The sequence below is a fragment of the Antechinus flavipes genome, chromosome 1 (assembly GCF_016432865.1).
Source record: "Antechinus flavipes isolate AdamAnt ecotype Samford, QLD, Australia chromosome 1, AdamAnt_v2, whole genome shotgun sequence".
Lineage (NCBI taxonomy): Eukaryota > Metazoa > Chordata > Mammalia > Dasyuromorphia > Dasyuridae > Antechinus > Antechinus flavipes.
Window position 1 is genome coordinate 675,511,919 of NC_067398.1, and position 26,353 is coordinate 675,538,271.

At 39.1% G+C, this 26,353-nt stretch overlaps 1 protein-coding gene across 1 annotated transcript; it reads left to right on the plus strand.

The window, feature by feature from the left end:
• The first annotated feature begins 5,574 nt into the window (after positions 1–5,574).
• LSM4 (LSM4 homolog, U6 small nuclear RNA and mRNA degradation associated) lies at positions 5,575–24,943 on the plus strand. Its single transcript, XM_051972341.1, has 5 exons — positions 5,575–5,689; positions 7,539–7,580; positions 14,767–14,865; positions 18,958–19,141; positions 20,587–24,943. Exons 1-5 carry the CDS (start codon positions 5,687–5,689, stop codon positions 20,676–20,678), a joined length of 420 nt encoding a protein of 139 aa, XP_051828301.1. The 5' UTR covers positions 5,575–5,686; the 3' UTR covers positions 20,679–24,943.
• Positions 24,944–26,353: the final 1,410 nt, after the last annotated feature.

The window sequence follows — 26,353 nt, forward strand, 5'->3', positions numbered from 1 at the left end:
GTGACTTGAGTGTGGAAAGTCAAGGCTGGAAATCAGGTCCTCAAAATCAGAGCTCTCTCAGCTACCTCTATGAGAGGAGGTATTCAGATCAGAGGGTAGGCTGAGCTGCCCCCTCATTAGAGGTGGGATGGAGGATTTGTTTGCTCTCAGACTCTAGAGTTCTGAATCTTATATTGGTGACTGGATGAATAGAGATAACAGGATAGATACAAGAGATGTTGTGGAAGTAGAAGCAACAAAACTTAGCAACTGATTGGCAATTGAGAGAAAAAAGTCAAGAAGTTATGAATTGAAGTAATTGTAAGGATGGTGGTACTTTTGACTCAAACTGTAAAGTCTGGAAGCGAGGCAAATTTATACTAGATCGACAATTACATGTTTAATTTGAGATGCTAAAATAACATCCAAATTGTGATGTCCAAAAGGCAATTGGTGATGTGGGACCAGAACTGAGGAAGCAAGATTTAGGTTGTATATGCGAATCTAGGAGTCATCTGCATAGAGATAACAGAATCCAAAGAAGTTAATGGGAATAATATATTTTTATCAAGATAAAGAACGTGAAGAGAATGAATTAAAGACAGAGCTTTGTGGGACACACATGCATACAGATGGGTGGCAGACGATGATTCAGTAAATATTAAGGAACAGTCAGATAATTTAAGATCAAAAGCAAAGAAAGGAAAGGCTATATACAGGGAAAAAATAGTGGAAAGGCCAAAGAGGAAGAGGACTGGGCAAAGTATAAAAGATCAAATGAATGTAAAAAAAAAAATATATATATATATGCTATGTAAATGTAAGATATCATTATTGGATTACTCCAGAGAGATTGCTCCCTCCTATGAACTCCTTTAATACTATTATTTGCAACAATCAACAACCATCTATTTTAAGTCCTTGGTATGTGCCAGACATAGCACAGATAAAAGTGAAATCATTCCAGCCCTCAAGAAATTTACACTGATAAGGCGGCAACATGTATATAAAGTATACACAAAATATATACAAGATGGTTTGGGGAGGAGTGCTCTAGCAGTTGTGAGGACCTGGAAAACTTTAATATAAAAAAAGAGTTCTTGAAAGCTCTGTCTTGGAAGAAAATCAGCAGATTGGCAGATTGACACTACTTGGTATTTTGTTAGTTCTATCTTTAAGTATATAAATGGTATCTTCTCAAGTATACTGCAAACTCCCTGAATACAGAGACTAGATCTTGTTCATCTTTAAAAACAGCTTAGCCTTGCATGTAATCATTTGTTCAATGAATTAGCCATTTTCTCCAATGAGACTATCTATCCCTCCAAACAATGGATAGAATTTTTGCATATATATGAAAAGGCTTCCTCTTCAACAAACATAAAGCACCTACTAATAACACATGGTCATGCCTCATGATGTTTATAATCTAGTCCAACATATGTGTAAATAACCATGATATAATCTCATGTATAATGTATGTAAGAAGTAAATCAAATATGCTATATCTAAAGGGGACAATCTAAGCAAGGATCATAAAAAGATGCATGGAGGTGGCATCTAGGCTGGACCTTAAAGGATGTAATATTTAAACATATGATTGGCTGGTTGTTGTCTTTTGTTCTCGAAGAGGACCAAAATAACACTATGTTAGAATCGAGTTATAGTGTGTCCAACCGTGGCTGATAAAATCAATGTGAGCCTGGCAGGCTCTGCCATAGGTTGGATACAGATAATCCCTATGAACATTTGAGGTGGAGACTCTAGCTTTGTGCATCTCACATTTCTTCTGAGCTAATTCTTCCTTGCTCAGAGAGCACACCACCTTCTCTGAAGAGGGCACAACATGCTGGGCAGCTCTGTGCCAGTATCTCCCATTTTATACAATAAATTCTGGAGGATTTTAACAGATGGAGATAGAGGGAGACAAATATTTTAGGCAAAGAGAACAAAATTAAGAGATGGATTTTCCTTTGGAAAAAAATGGTTTTTCCTTGAGAGAGTATGAGATGAAAATAAAATTGAAGAATCTCTAAGTACTATGTTTACTCTATTCCTTGAGCTTCTTGGAGGAAAAGTGTACCCACATTATTTATCAAATCATTTGGCAAGGAAATTCAAGCTTTTAAAAAACTGGACACTAGAGGGCATGTGTTGCTTGTTTATGAACAATGTACAAGTTCTCTGTAGGGTAGTATCAGACATAGTTAACTGTAGAATATCTTTTGGGGGAAAACTTTTTATTCCTGATATAGAGAAAAGTTAAGACAACCATGGCATCTGAAGGCCCCATGAACAGAAGAAAATGGGGTCTGAGAGAAGTAGGGGAAGGAAAGAGAGATACTGGGACTAGATAGAGAAAGCACAGTAAGGGAGATAGCACACAATCACTAGGAATTTCTATCTCAGTATGACAAGTGTTAAAGTCTAATCTTTAGAACATCTTGTTTTCTTTGGTTGTTTTACTGTTTTACCTTTACTTGCCTGAACATCTAAATTAAAAAAAAAAAAAAAAAAAAAAAAGGTCTCAATCCAATCATCCTTTCCCCAATATCAGGTTAATCTTCACATATCTATGATCACCCCACTTAGCAGATACTAAGTTTTCCCCCCTTTCTTTCTAGTACTTGACATACATTCAATCACTGGTTAGTGTTGCTAACTGATGGACCTGGATGGAAGACAAGTTGAGAGAGCAGTAATAACCTCTGAGGAAAAAGACATTAGCAGTTTTTGTTATTTTGTATAAGGGAGATGGAACCGCAAAACTACAAAACTACAGATTGTTCTCACCCTGCCTGAAAAAATTCTTATACAGGACCTCTTTGCAGTTCTCTTCTCAACCATTAAAAGATTAGATGAATATAACTTATAGAGTGAGCTCTGGGTCACAGTGGTTGTATAGGTAAATGATTCTGGAGATTTCATATACATTATGGATCTTAATGGTTGTTCACTTAAGGTATATTATTGTTTTATTAAATAATTTTTCTACTTTGTTAAATAATTTGCAAATTGTATGCATATTAGTAAATAGTCATTCTCAGAATACTAGGGAGTTCTAGTAATATTTTCCCAGGTTTTTTTTGATGGGGACTATCTGCAAATAGACTCAGGGGACCATCTTGTCCTAATTTTATGATATCGTTGAAGTTCAAATTGTTTTGAGGCCCTTTACAATTTAGTGGCATCCTGCCTTTTTGATGTAGCTCATATTATCCTGTGTTTCTGCTAAACTAAAGCACTCCTGATCTGGTTCTTCTATCGAAGCCACATCATTTGCTGAGCATTTTTCCACCTGTATGCTCATGCTATTCTATTCCCTATATCTGAAATAACCCTCCTCCCCATTCCCCTCACAAGCTGAATCCATCTTTAAAGCTCTATCCAAATGCTGCATCCTGCACCAAGTCGTCCACAATTTCTTCAGTAGTTGTTTTCCTCTTAGCACACAGCATTATGGACTTTCCTCATCCATTTGCCACATAACATTATTTGGATACTGAACTAGGAATCAAATACTGGGGAAAAAAAAAATCTAGTCACACTTGTGCATTTTTACAGATAAAATGAGGTACACAAAAACTTTTTAAAGAAACTTGCCTCACAGTTAGTAGGGAAGCACAGTTGGGAGTCAAACTTAAATTGTTGTGAGTCAGTCATTTTCAGTGAAATCTGATTCTTTGAGACCTCATTTGGGGAATTTTATTTTTTTTTTTTTTTTTTTTTTTTTTTTTGTCAAAGATCCCTGGAGTGGTTTGCCATTTCTAGCTCCAATTAATTTTACAGATAAGGAATCTAAGGCAGAGTTAAATAACTTGTGCAGTCACACAGCTAATATCTGAGGCCAGATCAGAACTCAGGAAAATGAGTCTTACTGACTCCAGCATTCTATCCACATTTGCCCCCTCAAACTTGCATACTGATTCAAATATAATGCTCTTTTACCTTGAGAACATTTGTGTTAGACCTAGGGATTATGCCTTAATTACCAGCAAATCAGTTAACCTTTCTGGGTCTCAGTTTTCTCATCTAAAAAGAGACCTATAAACTCCCTTCCAACTTCAAAAATAAGCTTCTCCCCCAGGACCCAATACAATATTCTATGCAGAAAAAGATCATTAGAATAAAGATTTCTTCTCTGGGATACTAGTTCAATAAAAACTGATAATGACTAGTGTTTTAAGATTTGCAAAGCACTTCCCAAAATCCTCTGGTTTGAATCTCATTCAAAAACAGGTTTTTAAAATAATTCCAGAAATACTAGATTCTCAGATCTGAAAAAATGCTCAGAGAACATCTACCTACCCACCTACTCATCTATCTCATTCAGCCCCTATCTGAAGCTCTCCATCTAATCCAACCCCTATCTGAAACTATCTAATCCAACCCCTATCTGAAACTATCTAATCCAACCCCTATTTGAAGCTATCTAATCCAGCCTCTATCTCTAATTTAATTCAATTCCTTTCACTAATTCAGTCTCTCTGTGTCTCTGACTCTGTTTCCCAGTCTCTCGTTAGTTAGTTCGTTCTACTCCTGAATCTGATGCAGGAACGCCCTCTCTACACAAAGACTAGAGTGACACGCACCTCCCTAACCTTCCAAGCAAAGGGGCGCTGTTCATTATAGGGAGCTCCTTCCTGTGGAGCCCCAATCAGACCCTCCGCATCTTCCCCCTGTTGCTTCTAGTTCTGTCCCCAAGGGTCAGGGGGAACAAACCTAACTCTCTGACATTTCTTGAGATGCTGGAAGACAAGTGTCCCCTCAGCCCTCCCTCTTCCAGCCCATCCTGGGGTCTCCGGCGCTCCCGTCACCCAGGGCACCCTCCAGCTTGTCTTAGAACACGCCGCTCTCCCTTTTCCTTCTCTCCCCTCTTCTCCCCACTAAGCCGTCCTCCGGGGCATTAGGGGGCGGCATCGCTGGCCCAGCTCGGCGCACATCCACTTCTCTGCACTCAAGCCTGGGGTTTGGGGCTCCCTGGGAAGCTGGAGGTCGCATGCCTTTAGTGCCTCCGAGGCTCTTCTCGAGCACTTCCTTCACAAGATCTCTAGGGGTAAGGGAAGAATTTTATGCATTCCATTCTACAGATAGGGAAACTGAGGTCCAGAGAAGGTAAGTAATTTGGGTGTGCAGCGTCAGGCCTCTGACTTCCAGGGGTCTCTGTGAAGGGGGCGTGGTTTTCAGGTCAGAGGGCAGACAGAGCAGCCCCTTAGAAAACGTGGAGCGTCAGTCTTCTTTCTCAGCTCTGACTGCTTTAAGGCCGTCCTAAACCCTCAGTGCGGCCAAGCACACTAATATTACTCTGCCCATTTCTCAAAACCGACAAAAGGAGAGCACCGGATAAACCAGCAACGCCTCCTCGCTTCCTGAAGGGAAACTACAGCGCGCATCCCCACATCCGTTACCCACAATGCCACGAGCCGCGCGCACCCGACAGAGACCTGCTTTACGGCAGCTGCGTGCTCGGAGCGCGAGGTCACTCTCCACCTCTCAGCGCCCTCGGCCTTTTTTCCCGCCCCCTTTTCCTCCCGCGATTGGTCAAGGTGTCGTGGAGTCGGGAAGTAATTGGTTCCCGTAGACATCAGCCCGCCTTGTTCCGTGCGGCGCGGCCTGGAGGGAATTCTGAGTCCTGGAGCTACGGCAGCGGCGGCGGAAGTGACCGGAGCAGTCCCGGTTCTGTCCCCGCCCCGGCGCGGCCGGCACCATGGTGAGGGGATACTGAGGGAGACGGCACGGGGGTGGTAGGGACCACTCTGAGATTCAGTTCCCGGCGCTGGCCCTGGGCGGGACAGGGAGGGGGCTGGTCCCCTGTGAACCTCGGGACAAGGAGTGGGGGGTGGGTGGAGGGATCTCACGTGGGAGTGCAGGACTCCCTAACCTCGTCTTCTCCTCCTTCCAGCTCCTCATCCCTTCATTACTTTCCTCACCCCCACCTTCCATCTTCTCCATCTTTTTTTTTTCATCCTTTTTCTCACCTCATTCTCTTCATCCCCCTCTCTTCGCCCCCCCCCCATTCTCGTGTCTCACCTCTTCATCATTCTCTTTCCCCTCTCCTCGTCTTGACTTCTCATCTCCATCCCTTATACTTTTTTCCTTTTCCAAGTCTTTCTCCTACTCATATGTCCTGCCCCATTTTCCTTATCCTTACTTCATGAACTACTTAGCTGTGTACTTAGTACGTGTGAAATGATGGTTGAAGTTAAATTGACTGTCATTCCTTAGATCCTGTAATCTTCCTTTTTCTTCCTATTTCTTTTTTCCTTTGTCCTCTTATTCCTCACTTTCATCCCTTCATTTTCTTTTCTCCACCCCTCATCCTCCACAACTTTCCCTCATTTCCCATCCTCTTTATTCTCTCCAACTAGTCCCTTTCCCCTCCCTTCTCACTAGTACTTCATATCTTTCTTAATTACCACCACTTTTATCACTTCTCTTTCCCTATCTTTTCTCTTCATCTTTCCCCAACAGTTTTGCTTTCCTCTCTCACCTACCCCAGTCTCTTCCTCCGTCTAGCTTGGATTGGGGGAAGAAGATAGGGTTCAGGAACTTGCATAATAAAGCTATTCTTTAATTAAAAAAATAAAATGGTAGTGCTTCTTTACTTCTTCCTGTTTGGACTTCTCTGAGTTCCATCTCTTCAGTCTCTTCTTTTCTTGTTCTTCCTGTGCTGGACTTCCTTTGAGTTGTATAATAGTAAGCACACATGTGGTCATCATAGAACTCCTACAGGAAACCAACTGGGGAAGTGGACTTTGGTCCATTTTCCTGTTGAGCAGTGGCCCACGCTCACCAGTCAGTGATCTGTTATAGGAGGTTCCCCCAAACTTCCTTTTCTTTAGAAAACTATCAGCTGTTGGTTCATGTAACAAACTAAAATTATAAAGTCCATAGGCTTCCTACTCAGGTATCCCCAACAATGGCCTTGGACTAAAGAGCTGAAAAGGCTCTAGAGTTCATCTTCTCTAGCTTTATAGTGTTAATAAAGGAAGAAACTCAAACTACCTAGAGCTGCACAAGCTTCAAGGCCAAGACTGATGGCTTCCATTCCAGGGCTCTTGACACTTGTCAGTAGCATCTGTGAAAAATAAAATCCATAGTTCAAAGTATAAAATCTTGAATGTAGGAAAAAGTAACATGGTAAAGTCCGTGAAGGATTGGCTGCTTTGGGCAAGCATCTTGGGACTTTTATAAAAAGGTTCTAAATTTTGTGGTGTCCAAGGAAAAAAAAATGCATTTAAACTCAAATCTCCTGAACTAAGGAAGAGGCAATAAGAGGGTATTATTAGTATTGGCTTCTATGTTGAATACAAATGTAGCATTGTGAAAGTGGGCAAATTAGTGTCCAGATAAACCTCATTGTTTGAATCAAGAATTGTCACTATATCACCATTATTTGATTTAAAAACCTTGTGTCACCTAGAAAATGAAGGGAGGAACTTGGTGATCTCTGAGGGTCCAAGGCACTAACCTTGAAGAAACTGTGACATACTGGGAAGAAAGACAGACTTATACTGTAGCTGATGGAATTCTCAATTGTCTTTTGTTTGCTTTCTTAGCTGCCCTTATCCTTATTGAAGACAGCCCAGAATCACCCCATGGTGAGTAGGCAATGTGGCGGCCACTTGATAACCTTGAATCTCAGACACTACGAGGAGGACATGAAGAGTAAGAGGGATCTTAAACCCTACATGTGGGAAGTCTTTCTGATTTTGTTTTTAATCTGTAGTTGGCTAGGAAAATATCCATGTTTTCTTTTTCTAAAAATGTTTATCTTGAGATCTTGTTTTGACATCACATTTGTATCCAGTTCTATCCATTTCCTTCTCCTAGCCCATATATAGGAGAATAATAAATGTGTGTAGAATTGACTTGGCCCAGTCACACAGGTGGTAAGATATGAAGCCAGGATTTAAACCTAGTTCTTCCCAGTATACTATAGTGGCTTCTCTACTAGATACAAGTGAACCTTCCTACTTCCAGTGTCTCTTTCTCCAGTCTCTCTGCACACCAATGTCAGAATAATCTTCTGACTGCCTCCCAAAATCTTTAGTGGTTCCTTTTTTCCTGCAGGATCAAAACAAATCTGCCTGGCTTTTAAGGCCCTTCAGAAAGGAGCTTCATGCATACCTTCTGACTTTGACTATTCACCACGTCATACCTTTTATCTCTTCACTGTCCTAGAAGTTAGATATGTTCATTCCCACCCCTGTGCCTCATTAATATTGATTGCCCTTATATAAACTGTTCTTGGACCCATTCCCTTGTGCTAAAAATCTGGCCTTTTGCTTTTAAAATTTTTTTATTCTGAATTTAAGAAATAAAACAACGTTGTTAATAACAAAGTAGAAAAGAAAAAAAAAAAGAGGCTCACACATGAAACTGCTAATCTAAAGTTATTCAGTAACTTTCTCCTCCTCCTACTTCTCCACCCTAGAAATAGCTACCATTAGACACAAATATGTCTAAATCCATACTATACATATTTCTAGTAATCATTTCCCCCCTTCCCCCATATGCAAATAGCCTTTTCATAGATCCTTTGTAGTTTGAATATAATAGTCAAAATGACTTGATGCTTATTCCTTTTTCATTATTTCGTGCAAGTTTTTCCATATTTTTAAAAATCTTATTTAGTATTTTATTTTTCTCAGATACATGTAAAAACATTCTTTTTCCTCCAAATTTTTAATTTCAAATTCTCTCTCTCTACCCTCCTCTATTAAGAAGGCAAGCATTTGATTATACATGTGTAGTCATGCAAATTATATTTCCATATCTGTGAAAGAAAACACTGACCAACCTTCCTTACCCCTCCCCCCCAAAAGAAGAAAACAAAGAGAAAATACCTTGGATATGCATTTAGACTCTACCCATTCTTTCTCTGGAGATGGATAGCACCTTTCATCATAAATCCTACAGAATTTTCTTGGATCATTGTTTTGCTGTTACTCATAGAAGATCATCATAAAATATTGCTATTATTATATATATTTTGCATCAGTTCATCTAATTCTTTCTATGTTTTTCTGAGACCATCCTTATCATTTCTTATATTGCAGTAATATTCCATCACAATAATATACAACAACTTGTTCAGCCATTCCCCAACTGATGGGCATCCCTTTATTTTCCAATTCTCTGCCACCACTAAAAGAGTTGCTATAATATTTTTCCTTTTCCTTTTTGTGTTTTACCTCTTGGGGTACAGACCTAGTAGTGTGATTGCTTGGTCAGAGGTTATGAATAGTTTTATAATTTGGGGGGCATAGTTCCAAAATGCCCTCCAGAATGTAACAGTTATTATGTAACTTCAACAACAGTGCAGTAGTGTTTTAATTTTCCCACATGCTCTCCAACATTTTGTCATTTTCTTTTTCTGTCACATTAGTCAGTCTGACAGGTGTGAGGTGGTAGTTCAGGGTTGTTCTGTTATGCTTTTCTCATCATTTTAAAAATTTGATAACAGCTTCTTATTTTCAGAGTACATACAAAGATAGTTTTCAACATTCACCCTTGCAAAACCTTGTGTTCCAAATTTTCCTCTCTCCCTTCTTCCCATCCCCCTCCCCTAGACAGCAAATAATGCAATATGTGTTAAACATGTGTAAAGCCACAATTAACTTTAGATAATTTTTTATATGACTATAGATAGCTTTGATTATTTTGTCTGATGTAAAGGGCTGAAACTCTTAAAAGGTGTGCTTGAATCGTACAACCAAGCATTCAGGACTAATTACCTATTAGACAATGATTCTATTAGCATATGTTTGGAAAAATGGCCCCTCTCACTGTTCCGTGTTGGCTCAATGTTTGGTGTATACAGATAATTGTAGGTAAGGATTAAGGGGTAGGGTGAGATAGACCAGAGAACTTCACTTTTCAGCAGGACCAGGAGAAGGGAAGTTGGTGGTGAGCTTGTGGCAGTTTTGTTCATCTCTTTCACTTCTCCCCCTGAAAACCAAGGACTTTTGCTTATCCTGACTTTGGCTGATCCTGAAGCCTCCAGGGAGCTCCTGAAGCCTCCAGGGAGCTAGCCTGGACTTACAGTTCATATTCTTTGGCCATTTATCAATTGAGGAATAGATTTTATTTCTGTAAATTTGATTTAGTTTTCTATGTTTGAGAAATGAAGTCTTTATCTCACTGTAAAAAAATTTTTTTCTGATAGTAATGATTACTCTAGATTTCCCTCCATCCTATTTTCCCCCTTTAATCCTATTCAGTCTCTCCTTTTACCTTAAATATTCTCAAAAAGTTTTGCTTCTGATTTTCACCTCCCCCAACCTCCCTTGTGTCAGCTCCAAGACTCTGCCCCTCCTCCTCACCTTTGATTATCTCCTTCCCTTCCTCCTTTCCTGTATGATAACATACACTTCTACACTCAAGTGAGTATGTATATTCTTTGTTTGAGCCAGTTCTGATGAGAGTAAGGTGGTTTACGTGTTCCCCTCCTGGCTTCCCCCATTTCTCCCCCAATGTAAAATCTCCCCCATTCTATCCCTTTCTCCTTCATACCATCATGTTCAGCTCACATTTATGTTTTCTGGCTACATATACTCCTAACTACCCTAGTAATGAGAAAGTTTTTAGGAGTTATAGCATTTTCTCATGTGGGAATATAAAGAATTTAATTTTATTGAATACCTTATGGTTTCCCTTTTCTGTTTACCTTTTTCAATGTTTCTTTTGCATCTTGCATCTGAAAGTTAGATTTTCTTTTCAGCTCTGATTTCTCATCAGAATATTATATTCTCTAATGTAGTAGCTACTAAATCTTGGATTATCTTGACTATGGTTCAATGATTGGATTGTTTCTTTTTGGTCCCTTGCAATATTTACTTCTTAAACTGGGAGGTCTGGAATTTGGCTGTAATATTCCTGGGAGTTTAAATGTTGAGATCCCTTTCAGGAAGTAATTATGGATTCTCTCAACTTCTGTTTTGTCCTTTGGTTCTAGAATATCAAGACAGTTTTACTTAATTTCTTGCAAAATGATATCTTTTTTTGATCATTCAATAGTTCTCAAGTTATCTTTTCTTATTCTTTTTTCCAGATCTGTTGGTTTTTTCAAGGAATTATTTCACATTTTTTTATTTTTTTTCATTCTTTTGCTTTTATTAGTTCTTGATGTCTTATAAAGTTATTAGCTTTCACTTGCCCAATTCTAGCTTTTCAGGAATTATTTTCTTCAGTGAACTTTTGTACCTTCTTTTCTGTTTGGCTAGTTCTACTTTTTAAGAAGTTTTTCTCTTCAGTGAATTTTTATGTATCTTTTTCCATTTGATCATTCTTCTGTTCATTGGGTTTTTGTGTCTTTTATCATTTGGCCTCTTCTATTATTTTCTTCAGTTTTTTTTTTTTTTTTTAATGCCTCTGCTACCAAGCTATTGATTCCTTTTTCGTGATTTTCTTGCATCATGCTCATTTCTCTTCCTCTTTTCTTTTACCTATTTTACTTAATTTTTAAAATTCTTTTTGAGTTCATGATCTGAGACCAATTCTTATTTTTCTTTGAGATTATGTAGATGCAGGAATTTTGACTTTGTTGTCTTCTAAGTATGTGTTTGTTTTTCTTTGTCACCATAATAATTTTCTGTGATCGGCATTTTTTTCCCTGTTGTTTGCTCATTTTCCAGTCTATTTCTTGACTTTTAACTCTGTGCTAAAGTGGAGCTCTGCTTCTGGAATGGAGGAGCCCTATTCCAAGCTTCTGAGATTTTTGTATGCTTGTTTTCAGAGGTAACTCGGGCCTGCAGATTTTTTACTTTTCCAATGTAATATGGCACAGGGATAACTGTTTACTACCCTCCTGGTTTGCATATCAGCACAAGCATTCTTTTAAACTCCAAAACTGACCAGAGTTCCTGCTTCTCTTGAGGCCGCAAGCTCTGCCGGACTACTGCTTCTCCTCTTACAAGTGCCGAGACCCAGGACTGTGGCCCAGATCCGAGTATGGGTCCGTGGTGCCAGCAAAGGGATCCCCATAAATTTCCTTTTGATTTGTCTGATCCCCTATGGACTGAGAGTTCTAGAAACTGCTCTTGCTGCCATAATCTTGCTAATTAAGTTGTCCCAGGGCCTGCTGCTAGTTTTCTGGGGCCCAGTCTGCCAGCACTGGACTGGGCTCCTCTTTCACCCTGGTACAGCAGACCTTTCCTGCCCACCTTCTAAGTGGTCTTTTTATGGTTCTGCCTCTCTAGAGTTTGTATAGAATCATTATTTAAAAGTATTTAGAGGGTTTTGGGGGAAAGTTCAAGCTTCAGTCCCTATCTTTATTCCACCATCTTTCTAAACTAATCAAGCTTATCATTGCTTATAGTACAGTAGTATTCCATCCCAATCATAATATCTCAATTTGTTTGGCTATTCCCTAGTAGATTGGTATACCCCCAATTTCCAATTCTTTGCTACCATAAAGAGAGCTGCCACAAATATTTTTAAAAATATGAGTATTTCTTGCATATCCTTTGATCCAGCAGTGTGTCTACTGGGTCTGTATCCCAGAGATCATTAAAAAGGGAAAGGGACCTATGTGTGCAAAAATTTGGTGGCAGCCCTTTTTGTAGTGGCAAGGAACTGGAAACAGTATGCCCATCAGTTAGGAAATGGCTGTATAAGTTATGGCATATAAATGTAATGGAATATTATTGTTCTGTATGAAATGATAAGCAAACTGATTTCAGAAAAGCCTGGAAAGACTTACATGAGCTGATGCTGTGAAGTGAGTAGAATCAAGAGAACATTGAACACAGCAACAACAAGATTATGTGGTGGTGAACTGTGATGTACTTGGATCTTTTCAACATTACCTTGAGATGATTCAAGGTAAGTCTAATAGGTCTATGATGTAAAGAGCCATCTATATCCAGAGAGAGAACTATGGAGCCTGAATGTGGATAAAAACATAGTATTTTCACCTTTTTTGTTGTTACTGTTTGTTTGTGTGGTGTTTTTTCCCCTCTTTTGATTTGTTTTTCTCAGCATGACAAATGTGGAAATATATTTAGAGGAATTGTACATGTTTAGCCTATATTGGATAACTTGCTATCTAGGAAAGCGGGGAAGGAAGTAGGGAGAAAAATTTGGAGCACGAGATTTTGCAAAGGTGAATATTGTAAACTATCTTTGCATATATTTTGAAAAATAAAAGGCTTTTTTTTTTTTTTTTAAAGAAAGAAAATACAGATTATTTTTCTTAATCAACTTGGGAAACAGACCTAATAGTGCTATTATTAGGTTGAAAGGTATAAGCAGTTTTATAACTCTTTGGGCATAATTCCAAACTATTTTTCAAAATGGTTGAATCAATTTACACGGTTCCACCAACAATAAATTAATGTCCCGATTTTTCTAGTTGTTCTCCAACATTTGTTGCTTTCCCTTTCTTTCATTTTAACCATTCTATTATGTTATTTCAAAGTTGTTTTAATTTGCATTTCTCTCATCAACAATGATTTAGAGCATTTTTTTCATATGAATGTAAATTGTTTTATTTCTTTATCAGAAGAGTACTTGTTCATATTTTTGACCATTTATCAATTAGAGAATGTCTAGTATTCTTATATGTTTGACTATGAGATCTTTATCTAGAAAACTATCCTTTAAAATTTTTTCCCTCAGTTTTCATCTTTCCTTTTGATCCTGGCTGCATTGTTTTTATTTGTACAAACTGTTTAATTAATGTAACTGAAATTCTCCATTTTACCTCTCTATCTCTTACTTATGAATAAGTCTATCTACATCCTATCCACAAAACTTTTAAGTAATATGTTCTATATTATTCAAGTTTTTTTGTAACATTTCCTTTTATATTTAGGTCTTACATGTATTTTAACCTTATCTTGGTATAAATAGTGTAAGATACTGATCTAATTCCAATTTCTGCTGGACAGCTTTCTAACTTTTCTCAACAGTTTTTACCAAATAATAAATTTTTATCCCCTAAGTCTTTACTCTTGTCAAACACAAGATAACTAAAGTCATTTGCTGCTGTACATTATGTGTCTACTCCATTCCATTGATCCATCTTTTTGTTTCTTAGCCAATGACAGATAATTTTGATAATTACTGCCTTAGAATGTAGTTTAAAATTTGATACTGCTAAACCTCCTAAAAAGTTTTTTTGTTTTGGTACCTTTGATATTCTTGACCTTTTATTCTTCCATATGAATTTTCTTATATTTTTTAATTTATTAAAAGTTTTTTTTTGTAATTTAATTGAGATGGTATTGAATATATAAATTTAGATAAAATTGTCATTTTTATTATGTTGCCCCACCTACTCACTAGAATTTTTCCAATCATTTAAATCTGATTTATTTATTTATTTTTTATAAAACGTTTTTTTACAATTTTGTATAGTTTCTGTGTTTGTTTTGGCAGGTATATGCCTAGGCATTTTAATATGTGTGGAGTATTTTAAATGGGTATCTCTTACTATATCTTCTTGCAGAATTTTGTTGGTTACATATATAGGAATGCTGATGATTTATCAAGGCTTAGAGCTTTTTTCTTAAAGCATGGTCCAGTTTCAAATTTGCCTCTTTTATGAGAATTCCACTTCTCATTGACTACTCCAACTTTTTCTCTTATGAGACAGAGAACTTAGAATCATTAGTGCCATGTTGTTTTAGAGTTTTTTTACATAGGTGCTCGATTAAATTTCTTGCAGGCAAAAGTAATGCTCTTAGCATTACTTAGCATATTTTAGCACATAACAAACATAAAGTAAATACTTAGTAGTTGATTAGCTAATTTTTGACTTGAATTTTTTGGTTTTTCTAGTTGGTAGAACTAAAAAACGGTGAAACCTACAATGGGCACCTTGTGAGCTGTGATAACTGGATGAACATCAATTTGAGAGAGGTCATATGTACATCCCGGGTAAGTGAGCCTTACAGAACACATTGCCTGGTAGCTCGTTGGATTTAAAGCTAGAAGGGATCTTAGAAGTTATCTAAGCCAACCTCCTTATTTTACAAGTCTGGAAACTGAGAAATAGAAAGGGAGAGTCACAGAGATAATAGTCATTTATTAAATACCTAGGTGTTCAAGGAATTGGGGGTACAAAGACAAAAGGAAAGCAGGCCCTACTCTGGAGGAGCTTTTGAAGGAGCTATTTCTTTTGAAATAGAATGCCAGGATGGGATCCAGACCCAGGTCATCTGATTACAAGGCTAGTGCTATTTCTATTCCACGTTGTCTTTTTTTTTTTTTTAAATCAAGATTTATTTTCTCCCTTCTATTTTATCTTCCCCCCCTCTTCCCCACTCCATTGAGAAGAAAAGAAAAATGAAATCCTTTTAGCAAAAATGCACAATTTCCTCATTTGCCATGTTGTAAAATATGTTTTATTCTGCATCTTGAGTCCAATATCTTTGTTAGGAATTGCTAGTAGGGTTTATAATTATTACTGTTGGTGATTTCTTAAAACAATAGTATTATATTCATATACCATAATTTGTTGCATGATTCCTCAATTGATGGATGCTGCCTTCATCTTGTTTTTTGGTGCTACAAATATTTTTGTACATATGAATCCTTTTCCTTTCTTTGATCTCTTTGGGGCAGTTCTAGTCAGGATGTCACTGAGTCAAAGGATAGCCCCAGTTTAATGACTTTGGGGAAATAGCTCCAAATTGCTTTCTAAAATGGCTGGATCAGTTCCCAGCCCTGCCATCAGTGCTTTAATACAGAAGACCTGTTTTCTTGCAACCCCTCCAACATTCTTCCCCCCACCCCCCCTTTTTTTTTTGGTGATCTTTGCTACTCTGATGGGTTGTTTGCCTGTGTATGCACATAGTAGGGGTACCAAATAGAATCAATTGTTCTGAGAACTAAGATTTTTTAAAATGCTTTATTATTCTCAAAGCCCTCTCTTCCTAAACCCCTGTGAGGTTGATAGTGCCTTGCTATCTTGTTAGTTTCCGGAGGTTAGTTTTGATAAAGAGGAGTTTACCTTTGGAAGGATTGTGGGATAGTAGAATTGAAGGGGAAAGGGAAAAGAATAAATATTTATGTAGTACCTGCACTAAGAACTTTACAAATACCTCTTGATCTTCACAGCAATTCTTCAAGGTAGGTGCTGTTACTGCCTCAGTTTTACAATTGAGCACACAGAGGCAGAGGGAAGGAAATAGTGTCCCGTCCCGTCCCATTCTCCCCATCCTCCCCCCCCCCCCCCCCCCCCCCAGGCTCACATGGCAAGAAGTGTCTGAGATTGGGTTTGAAATCAGGTCTTCTGATTCCAGGTCCTGCTTTCTGTTGAGTATGGGACTGGGTTGCTGGGACTTATTAGCTGGATTTGAAATCTAAGGTTTGTTTTTTTTTTTTTTTTTTTAAACTTGATTTTTATAATACAAAGTCTTCCCAAAGACCTGGATCCTGGTAGCTCTGCTAGGCTTCTTGTGTGATTTTAGGCAAGTCACTTTCTTACTGGGAGCTTCTAGTTTTCTTCTCTGTAAAAGGAAGCTAAGAATAGGATCTGATTTTTGTGTCAGGCACCCCTTTGGCAATCTAAGGAAGTTTGGGATCTCTTCTCGGAACAATGCTTTTAAATGTATAAAAATGTGTAGGATTACAAAGGAAACCAAGCACAGTGAAATGGTTATCAAATTTTTGTATAATTCACAGACTGCAGATTAAGAAATTGTGGGTTAGGTCACCTCCAAAGCCCCTGTCAGTTCTAATGGCTGTTTTGTTTTTTATTTGAGTTAGAGATAAGGGAGGGGTAATGGTTGCTGAACAAAGCTCAGTTATGGCCACTAGAGGGTGCAGAGAGCAGCTTTGCCAGTCGAACACACTTTGCTGGCACCAAAGAGATTAGTTTGTTTATTCCCCAACAGAGAACTGAAAGAAGGAAGTAAAGAGACAAGGCAGCCTTCCTTGTGCACTAAGCTAAATGCCACCCAGGATGGCCCACACTCCTTTGGGAAATTGGTCTGTGTCTTTGAAGAGAATGAGGAGCTTACTCCTAATGGCAAAACCAAAGAATAAGCTTTAGTTTTATTTACTAACCCTTATTCATGAAGATGGCAAAGGTTTCTTTTATGGTGCTCAAAATTCTTTGTTAGATTTGTTTTGGAGTTCATTGAAATATATTCTACTACACTTAACAGAGCTTAAAAGCTTAGAAATCACCTAGTCTCATCCTTCTACAGATGGGGAATGTAAGCTAAGAAGTTAGATGACTTTCTAGTAACCAACCAAAGCCCGAGTAGAGCCTTGAGGCCTCTGGATGCTGCCATCCAAGCTAGCCAAATAATTGAGAGCTAAAGAGGCCAGAACACAGAATCTCAGAGAACTTGGAAGGTCCAGAATATATTTCTGATGAATTGGATTTCAGACTAAAGGGAAAGTACAGGTAATAGTAGTGGTAATAATAATAAATAGTAGTTAGCATTTAGGTAGTGTTTGAGGGTTTGCAGAGTATTTTACAAATATTATCAGAATAGCTCTTTGAATTAGGTGCTATTATTTTTATTTTACATTTGAGGAAACTGAGGCTGAGAGGTTAAGTGACTTTCCCAGGGTCCCACAATTAGTTAAATTTCTCAAACTGGATTTAAATTCAGGTCTCCCTGATCCCAAGTGCAAAGCTCTGTTCACTGCACCACTCAACTGCCTCTGTAAAAGGCAGAAGAAAGCAGAGGTTAAAATTTTTTGACCAGTTTAAATAAACTATAGTAAAATAGTTTCCTACTTAGAGTAATGAGAGACCATGGTTTGAATTCTGGCTTTGAAACTTAGTGACCAGCCATGTGACCCAAAGATTCTGCTCTTAATCTAAAGTGGGAATGATAACCTTCAGTGACAGTTTCATAGTTGGGAGAACCAGGTAAGATGATATATGTGAAATGCCTACAAAATCTTCAGAGCTATTTCGACTGTTATTAGTATTTATAGTATTAGACAGAAGTGAGTGCAAGGGATAATGCTGTAAAAAATTACTCTGGCATGAGTTCTATCAATAAAAAGTTATTTTAAAAAAAGTATTAGAGTTGGAAAAGTTTTCAACCATAGAACACAGATTCTGGGCCATAAAGACCCTCCCTAAGCTAGGTAGGGTCAGAGTGTAGAACTAGAGTCAAAACCCTCTGATTGCTAATCTTATATTGCTACTCATATATTGCTACTCAGTTTTGTGCACATTTAATTTCTTTATCTTGAGTCTAAGGGAGTTTGGGGTTTGCCTGTTAGTCATTCAAACATTTATTAAGTTATAACTTATGTAGCTTGCGATGAATGCTGCAAGGGAAGAAAATTCAATGTAATCACTGCCTTCAAGGGGCGAGAGGAGGGAGGAGGAAACAAAACATGTAAAATGACAAGAGAATAGTACAAAGTGCTGCAGAGATGATGTGTTAGATTGGGTGCAATGAACTCCCAAGAAGTAGGAGGAACTTTGGGTTGGAAGATGAAGAAGCCTGGGTTTCTTAATGGAGTCATGGAATCTTAGGGCTTGGGGAGCATTGGGTCTAGTCTTCTCACTTTGTAGATGAGAAAAATAAAGGCTCTTACCTTTTTTGGGCCTCAGTTTTTCTCTCTGTAAAGAGAAAGGATTGGGCAAGGTAATTTTGAGTCCTCCTGATGTTGCTGTTTCATGGCAAAAGAAATTATTGTGGGCAGCAGTGTTGGGAAATGCCTCCTGGAGGAATCTTGGGGTGGCCAAGTAGAAAGGAAAAGAACTTTCCAGAAGATAAAAGAGAACAAAAAACTGGAAATGAATCTGGTTCAGTTCATAGGCCTCAGGGGGAACTCTGCTCTCCTTGGGATCTATTCTCTAATCTTCTGCAGGTTGTTTGTGACACAAACCGTATGCCCACCACCTTTCCCTCCCCTCCAAAAAAAAAATCGGGAACCTTCCCGAACCTGGGGAAGAAGGAGGGAGGCAGGGAGCGGCTGCTCCATGGCGGACAGTGAGATCCCTGGCTCTTACTGCCCTGCAGCCTGAAGACATTGATGTTTCCCTCCCAGGATGGCGATAAGTTTTGGCGCATGCCTGAATGTTACATCCGAGGCAGTACCATTAAATACCTGCGGATTCCTGACGAGATTATTGACATGGTGAAAGAAGAGGTGGTGTCCAAGGGCAGGGGTCGAGGTGGCGTGCAGCAGCAGAAGCAGCAGAAGGGGCGTGGTGCAGGTGGAGCTGGCCGAGGTGAGTTCCCTACCTGGCCAGGCCAGTTTTGCCCCTTGATTGCACATTGGACTGTAAAGTTGGGTTCTCACTCAAAGTTAACTTTGAGATCTGGGGCCTCTAGAAAAGAGATGGCAACAATGGATGGAGGGGCTGTTCACCTTCCAACTCCGCTCTGACATTCTTAGCTGAGGCTATTATTTCAGTCAATAGAATCCACATTTTGCCTGTTTCTGAAGGGCCCTGATTTCCTGCCTAGTCCAGAAAGCCATTTGTAAGGAAGGTTCTGGCTATGGGGAGCGTCGGGAGACTTTGTTGTTACTCAATTACTCTTCAGGATTTACTTTTAAATAAAGTGGCAAAAACAAAAGTTATTCACTGAAGCCCTAGCTGCTGGTTGGTAAATAAAAACACAGAATGTCAGAATTGTGAGGGAACTTAGAACATAGAGGCTTAGAATGTAGAGTATCAGAGCTGGGAGATTTAAGATATAGAAAGTCAAAGGTAAGAGGGTCCAGGTTCTGCTTCCTGTTTGGGGAGCTCATTAGGTTCATGTATTAGTCTGTTCCATTTTCTGATAGTTCTCATTGTTAGGACATTCTTCCTGAGATTAAACTTAAATCTGCCTCTTTGTGACATGCTGGAGTCATGTGATGGACAGGCCTGGGATGGACTGCCTTCTAGTCTAATGTTGACAGCTTCAACAAAGTTCTACTGCATCTTCCTCCTTCCTCCCCCACTCCAAGGGTTTATTTCTCCTATTTTAATAGTATGAATTAATTCAATGATTAAATTCCACTGAACATTGTTTTAGGCTATCAGGAAAGAGTCTCAAAAATCTTGATTAACTAAATACCTGGGACAGAAGCTAAGAGAGTGCTACTTTTCCTTGCTTATCCAATCTGTTAGCTAGAAGGATCTGCCCCAGAAATGGAGAGTAGGCATCCTTTGAAATTCCAAGTTTCTGGGTCTTAAGCTCCAACACCTAGTCTCCCATTTAGCCCTCCCATGGCCACTCCATCAGAAAGTATTCATGGATCATAAGCTTCCTGAGCACATTGCTCTATTATAGGGATTTGTGAACGAGAAATCTAATTGTTGTCATTCATTCACCAATTATATATTAAGTCTATTGGGTATATTATCCCACTGCCTTCAGAAAACATGACTTTGTGAATATCTACAATCTTGTCAGCAGACAAGAGATCTCTGATTGTGACAGTCTTCCTTCAGGCCTTCTTGCCGTTTTTGTGATTCCACAAGCAGAGTATTTTTCTCTGTTTCTAATGGGGAAGCTAAATAACTCGAAAAGGTGAATGTGCCTGAGCAGGCCAAAACTTCACACCGAGAACTCGAGTCTGTCCAGCCTCCTGGATAGCCACCTAGAGTATAGCTCCATCCTCATGGGATGGCCTGCAGAAAAACTGCTGGCCACCCTGATTCTCACCAACTTTGTGCTCCTGCAGGTGTGTTTGGAGGTCGAGGCCGAGGGGGCATTCCCGGCAGCGGAAGAGGACAGCAGGAAAAGAAACCAGGCCGGCAGGCTGGGAAGCAGTGAGGGCATGTCCGTGTCCCGGCCTTGCCAGAGACTTTGACGGGAAGACCCTTTGCTGCTACCTTTTACCTGCCTTCATGACTTGATTTCCTATTTCTAATTTTTGGTTAACGAATCTGTTTTTAAAAAAAAAAAAAAAAAGTAAAAAAGAAAGTCGGAGGCTGGGAAGGTGTTGGGGAAGAATCCTATGAATCATGTCTTTTGTAATCCTTTGAAATCCTCTTATTTAGCTAAAGTTTGAGTAGTCATTGTCTTACTTGTTTTAGCCACCATTTTAGAATTAGAAACTTCGAGGGCTTTTCAGCTTTTTGAAATCCTTGGTTCCTGGAGACTTGATTCCTGGAAAAAGTTCAGTGCCATTTCATTTGAAAGACTGAGCCCTTTTAAAGTATAGCTGAATGTGGTGGTCTTTGTTCCTGATTTAAGGGCATTTCAAGAGTGATTTTCATTTGCTGCCATGTGTCTTGTGATATTTGCTTTAAGATTTGGGCATTTCTGACACATGGCAGGTTTTTTTCTTCAAAGTTACAAGCCCTGAAACCATCAGGGAGGTGTTTCCTTTAAGTCTGTTCCCCAACCTTTTTGCTTCTCCTTTTTTTTTTTTTTTTTTTTTTCTAAACTGAAAATAGAGGTTGGAACTTGTTTCAGGGAATAATTAGTGGAACTGTTTTCCTGTTCTTTTCCCAGTATTTGTTTTGGGGAAACCACTTTAGTTTGTGACTGAAATAAAAATAATACAACAATAAGCTGAAAATTAATAATTCCTTTTTGTATGCTCAACAGATGAGCATGTGATTTCTTCATTCTCAGATTGCCATGGAGCTTATTTCCACTCTGGCTTCTCAGGAAACCCCGTTCCCTAGAATGATGGTGGCTTTGGGTTTGAAGTAAGAATGGTGCTATGCACTTTCTTTGTGGCATCAGAGCTGTTCCACTGGCAAACCTATTATACTGGTTCTTTGAGACATGTGTCCCTTTCAGAAGTTAAACTAATATACAGAAACACTTCTTTTATTACCTTTTAAACTTGAAGATTCTGGGGGTAGAAATAGAATATTTATGGTTTTTTATTTCAGTGCTTTGAAATTTTAACATCATCCTCTACATTCATTTCATTTTCTGGAGGAAGAAAAGTTCTCACTTTCCTTTCCCCTCTTTTCTCCTCTTTCATATATCAAGATTGTAGCCAGGATTTTGCTTTGAAATAATAATCTGAAATGTATGTGGAGACCCTTTGGAGACATCTGAAATCTGGTCAGACTTCAGCCTTTTGGATTTAACTTTAAAAGTATATAGCAGGGGAATTTGTACCATTTGCTGTCTTTGCTCTTTGCTGTCTTGGGTTCTTTAAAGTCCCTATTTCCTATTCTGAGAAAACTTCAAATTGAAGCTGTATAGGGATATAGGAAGAAATACTTGAAAAAATATTCTCATTGAGCTTTTCACATTCTTTTAGAAATAAGGAACCTATTTCTTCTAGAAATAAGAGAATGTATATTTTGTGTCAATAATTTATCTTTAAAAATAGAGTCAAATTTTTTGAGAGGATAGGAAAGGTATTACAAGTAATGAGAAGGTTTTATCTGAGAAATAACTCTTCTTTAAAAGATGAAGATGAAAAAACAAACCATATCCTGTATTGTGAGAAAGAAGCAGCATAGGTTAATAGGTTTAATATATGCATATTTTCTCAATGATGACTTGGTTGAATCCATTCTGCATGGTGATTAGAATACATGCAATCTTAACCTATAGAATATTACTTGCTTCTTATATTTTCAACCAAGCTGTGCCCATATCATTGTCCATGTTTTTGCACTTGGAACATTTATGTGACAGAATAAGGTGCTTGTTCCAGATCTTAGAATTACCAAGAATTAGAATATGACCTCAAAGGTCATCTAGTTTATCCTCCCACCCATTGCCACAGTTTTTCAGCATCCCTGGCAGAAAGTCATCATCTATTCTTCACTCAGTAGCAACAACTCATTCCCTAAAATGAACTATTCTGAATCTGTCCTCTCTGGGTGGGGAGTAATTAAGTTGCCGTAAATTATATTCTCTAAGTTTACATGAAGTTACAACTAGTAGCTCTGTAGCATTCTTGTCAAGTGATCTATTGAGCCCAAATCTGCCTTTCTATAATTTCTCCCATTGGTCTTGGTTCTATTCTATTCTCTAACTTGGGCAAAATTCAGTCTTCCTTCTTCCCTGTAATAGCCTTTCAGATATTGGAAGACATTGATCACATAAGCCTTTTACACTAAGCTAACATCTTAGCAGAGTTTCCAGCCTCATTAAGATTGTCCTATAGATTCATGTAGTTTGTCATTGACTTACTTAAGACATAGCTAGAGATACACATGGTCCCAAATAGATCAACGTGTTTTTTTGGTTTTGTTTTTGACTATCATGTTATTTTGTGGACTCCTATTTACAGCCACTAAAACCTGCTTATCTTTTACACATGGCCTACCCTAGTTTTACAGTTGCAAGGGTCACCCCTTTCTGTCTACATAAATTCTCCCTATTAAGTTTTGAATAATGGATTTAGTCTAAGATCATTTTGCAAAATCCAAGAATTGGAAAAGATCTCTGAGAACATCTAGTCCGATTTAATCCTGGATAGGTATTCTCTCTGGGGAAGTGATGTTGAGCAATGGAAAAAGTGCCTGTTCTGGAGTCAGGAAGACATCTTTCTGAGTTCAAATCCAATCTCAGACACTAGCCGTGTGACCCTAAGAAGTCAGCTAAACCTGTTTGCCTCTGTTTCCTCATGTATAAAATTAGCTGGAGAAGGAAATGAGGAACCACTCTAGTATCCTTGTCAAGAAAACCACAAAAAGTCAGGCACAAATGAAAAACAACAAAGGAATTTCTTTATAATATCCCCAATCAATTGGTAATGGACCCTGTGTGCTAGTAATGGAGGCTAATTATCTTTAGGCATCCTCTTCCACTTTTGGTGTCATCAGGAAGTATGGCCTATGCCAAGTTCTGCAGCTTCCTTTATTATTCTGGTCTGGGCCTGAGGAGAATGTTGTACAGTGGGAAAGAGCACTATCTCTAGAATCCAAGAACCTGGGTTCAAATCTCAATTCTGACAACATTCCCCGTGTGACCCTGTACCTCGCTTTCCTTGGGAAAACAAGGTGGTTTCTGAGATTCCACAGCAAGAATTATGATCCCAAGTATATTCCAAAACTCTTTGAATTAATAAACCTTCAAATAATGTTTTCCCCAAGCTAAAGATTTCACTTTAATTCAGTCAATCCTTGTGTGTCACAGATGCAAGACCCATCGCCATCCAAGTTGTATCTTCTGGATGCTCTCCAAGTAAAAGGGGACTCAGAAGGGAACCCAACTGTCCAGATGTAGCCCAACCACCCCCTCCCTCGTGCACATTATAAATCCTTTCTAAGATGGAGCCAAACTGCCTCTCCTTGATTTTCCCAGATCCTTCTGTTTCTTCTCATTCTCGGTTCTTTTGCCGATGCTAAGAACCCTGGAGCTCATTTAGCTTATTGGTTAGTTAGACATTCTAATTTTGAGTCTTGCATTCTCCACAACTAGCTTTTCTTTGGAAAACTTTTAATTTATTCATTCAGTGAAAATTATGTTAAATGCCTGCTCCATTCAAGGTGCTGTACAGGATCTTAAAGAATTTATCCCAAGTCTTGTCCCTAAGGAATAAAAGGGAATATTGAGAGACTTAAAGCAAGTACACAAAATGACCCCAATGCCAAATAGGCTTGAGAAAAGAAAGATACAAACAATTCAATTCAGGGGATGAAGAGGACTAACTCCAATGGTGGGGTGGGAGAAGATCAAAGTACTTCTCAGGTTTTAGTCCTTCACATGCTTGCCCTAATCAAACTGGCTTTGCTGACCCCTATACATAGCCTTCCATCTTTTCTCACCATTGCTTTGCGCTGGCCATTCTTCTAGCCCAGATACACATCCTCACTGCTGCTTCTTAAAATTCCTACTTTCCTTTGATCCTTAGATTATTAAGTACCTCTTCCTCCAGGCCTTCCATGATTGCTTCAATTGCTAGCGCCCAATTACTTTGTGTTTACTATGCATATATTTGTGAATAATTCTCTGATGTGTATATGTTTTACTTTTCACTAACAGAATGGAAACTCCTTGAGGGCAGAGACTGTTTTGTATATTCATCCTTTGTGCCACATATCTCCCTCCAGAACTGAGCATTGGTCTCTGCACATTGCAGATGCTTAATAAATGTCTGGTTTGTCATGTTTGAATGAAGTAGTTCCTGTGGTGGAGTTACTGATGCGGGCACTGAAGGAACAGGACCGTGCCCTAAAATCTATGCTTCCCTCCCCTTTGCCTCCAGACTTCTGATTTCCAAGTGGGCCCCAGTACTTGGCAGCTGACCAAGCAGTCAAGTTGGGACCCGCCATGTTCACCAGCACAGACCCACCCACACAAGATACCAAAGATCTCATCTCCAGTCTCCCCTCCAGGATTCTGAGAAACTTCACTCACAGCTCCCCAGAACAAGAAGGGAAACTGAACATAAAGGAACCGGTTCCTAATGTCAGGCTTTCAGGGCCTCCCTTGCCATGTAATGATCACTTAGGATTGTGGGGCCCTTCCCTTCTGCTCAGGAGAGAGCAATCCTAACTAGTTATTATCTGGTTGATAATAAGCTTCAAGTCCAGACGTTGTATCCTAGCTCAGCCTAATCATGGTGCTGACTATTATAGACCCAAGTCTCAGGTGAGCTACCTGTCCTGGGAGGTGAAAGGAGGCTATGGGGGTGGGGGTAGAAAGAGTCTCCGATGCCCCCTTTAACCCTTGACTTTTGCTGCAGTTAAAATACTGTAAATGACACTGAAGCCACTATGAGAACATGACTCACTGGAGCTGGAAGTGCCCCCTGCTGCCCCTGGCATTCAGCTAGCAGGGATGGATACACTGAGAGTTCATGCAGTGCCAGGTTATTTTAAGGGTGTTTTACACAGACTCCCTATTTGGTGACAGACACTGAAAGGGCAGGAGGGCCATGCTTCTGATCAGTTAGAGCAGAACGTGCGGGGAACCAAATGACAAGGGGAGAAGGTTGAATGTCAGAAGTGGAGATTAGAGAGCAGGGACTGGTGGTCTCTAAGAGCTGATGTTCTATGTTCTCGGAGACCTCCCAGCCCTGACATCCTGTGTCCTAGGGACCCTCCTAGTTCTGACATTCTGTGTTCTCAGTACCTTCCCACCCCTGACAGTCTGTGTTCTCGGGGCCCTCCCAGCTCTGACATTTTGTTTTCAGGGCCCTCCCAGCTCTGACGTTTTCTGTTCTTGGGGCCCTCCCAACCTTGATATTCTTTGTATTCTGGGCCTTTGCAGCTCTAACATTTTATGTTTAAGGGCTTCTTAGTTCTGACATTCTATGATCTAAGGTTCTTCCCAGCTATGGTATTCTTATGCTCTAAAGACCCAACTAGCTATGACAATATATTCTAAGATAACTTCCAGCTTTGACATCCTTTATTCCAACTCCAACAATCCATGGTCCATGTTCTTTGTTCTATTGGGACTTTCATCTCTGACAATCTATATTTGAGGGACCTTTCCAGCTCTGATATTCCATGTTCAAAGGTCCTTTTCTGTTCTGACATTCTATTTTCTGTGTCCTAAAGGGTCTGACATGTGTTCTA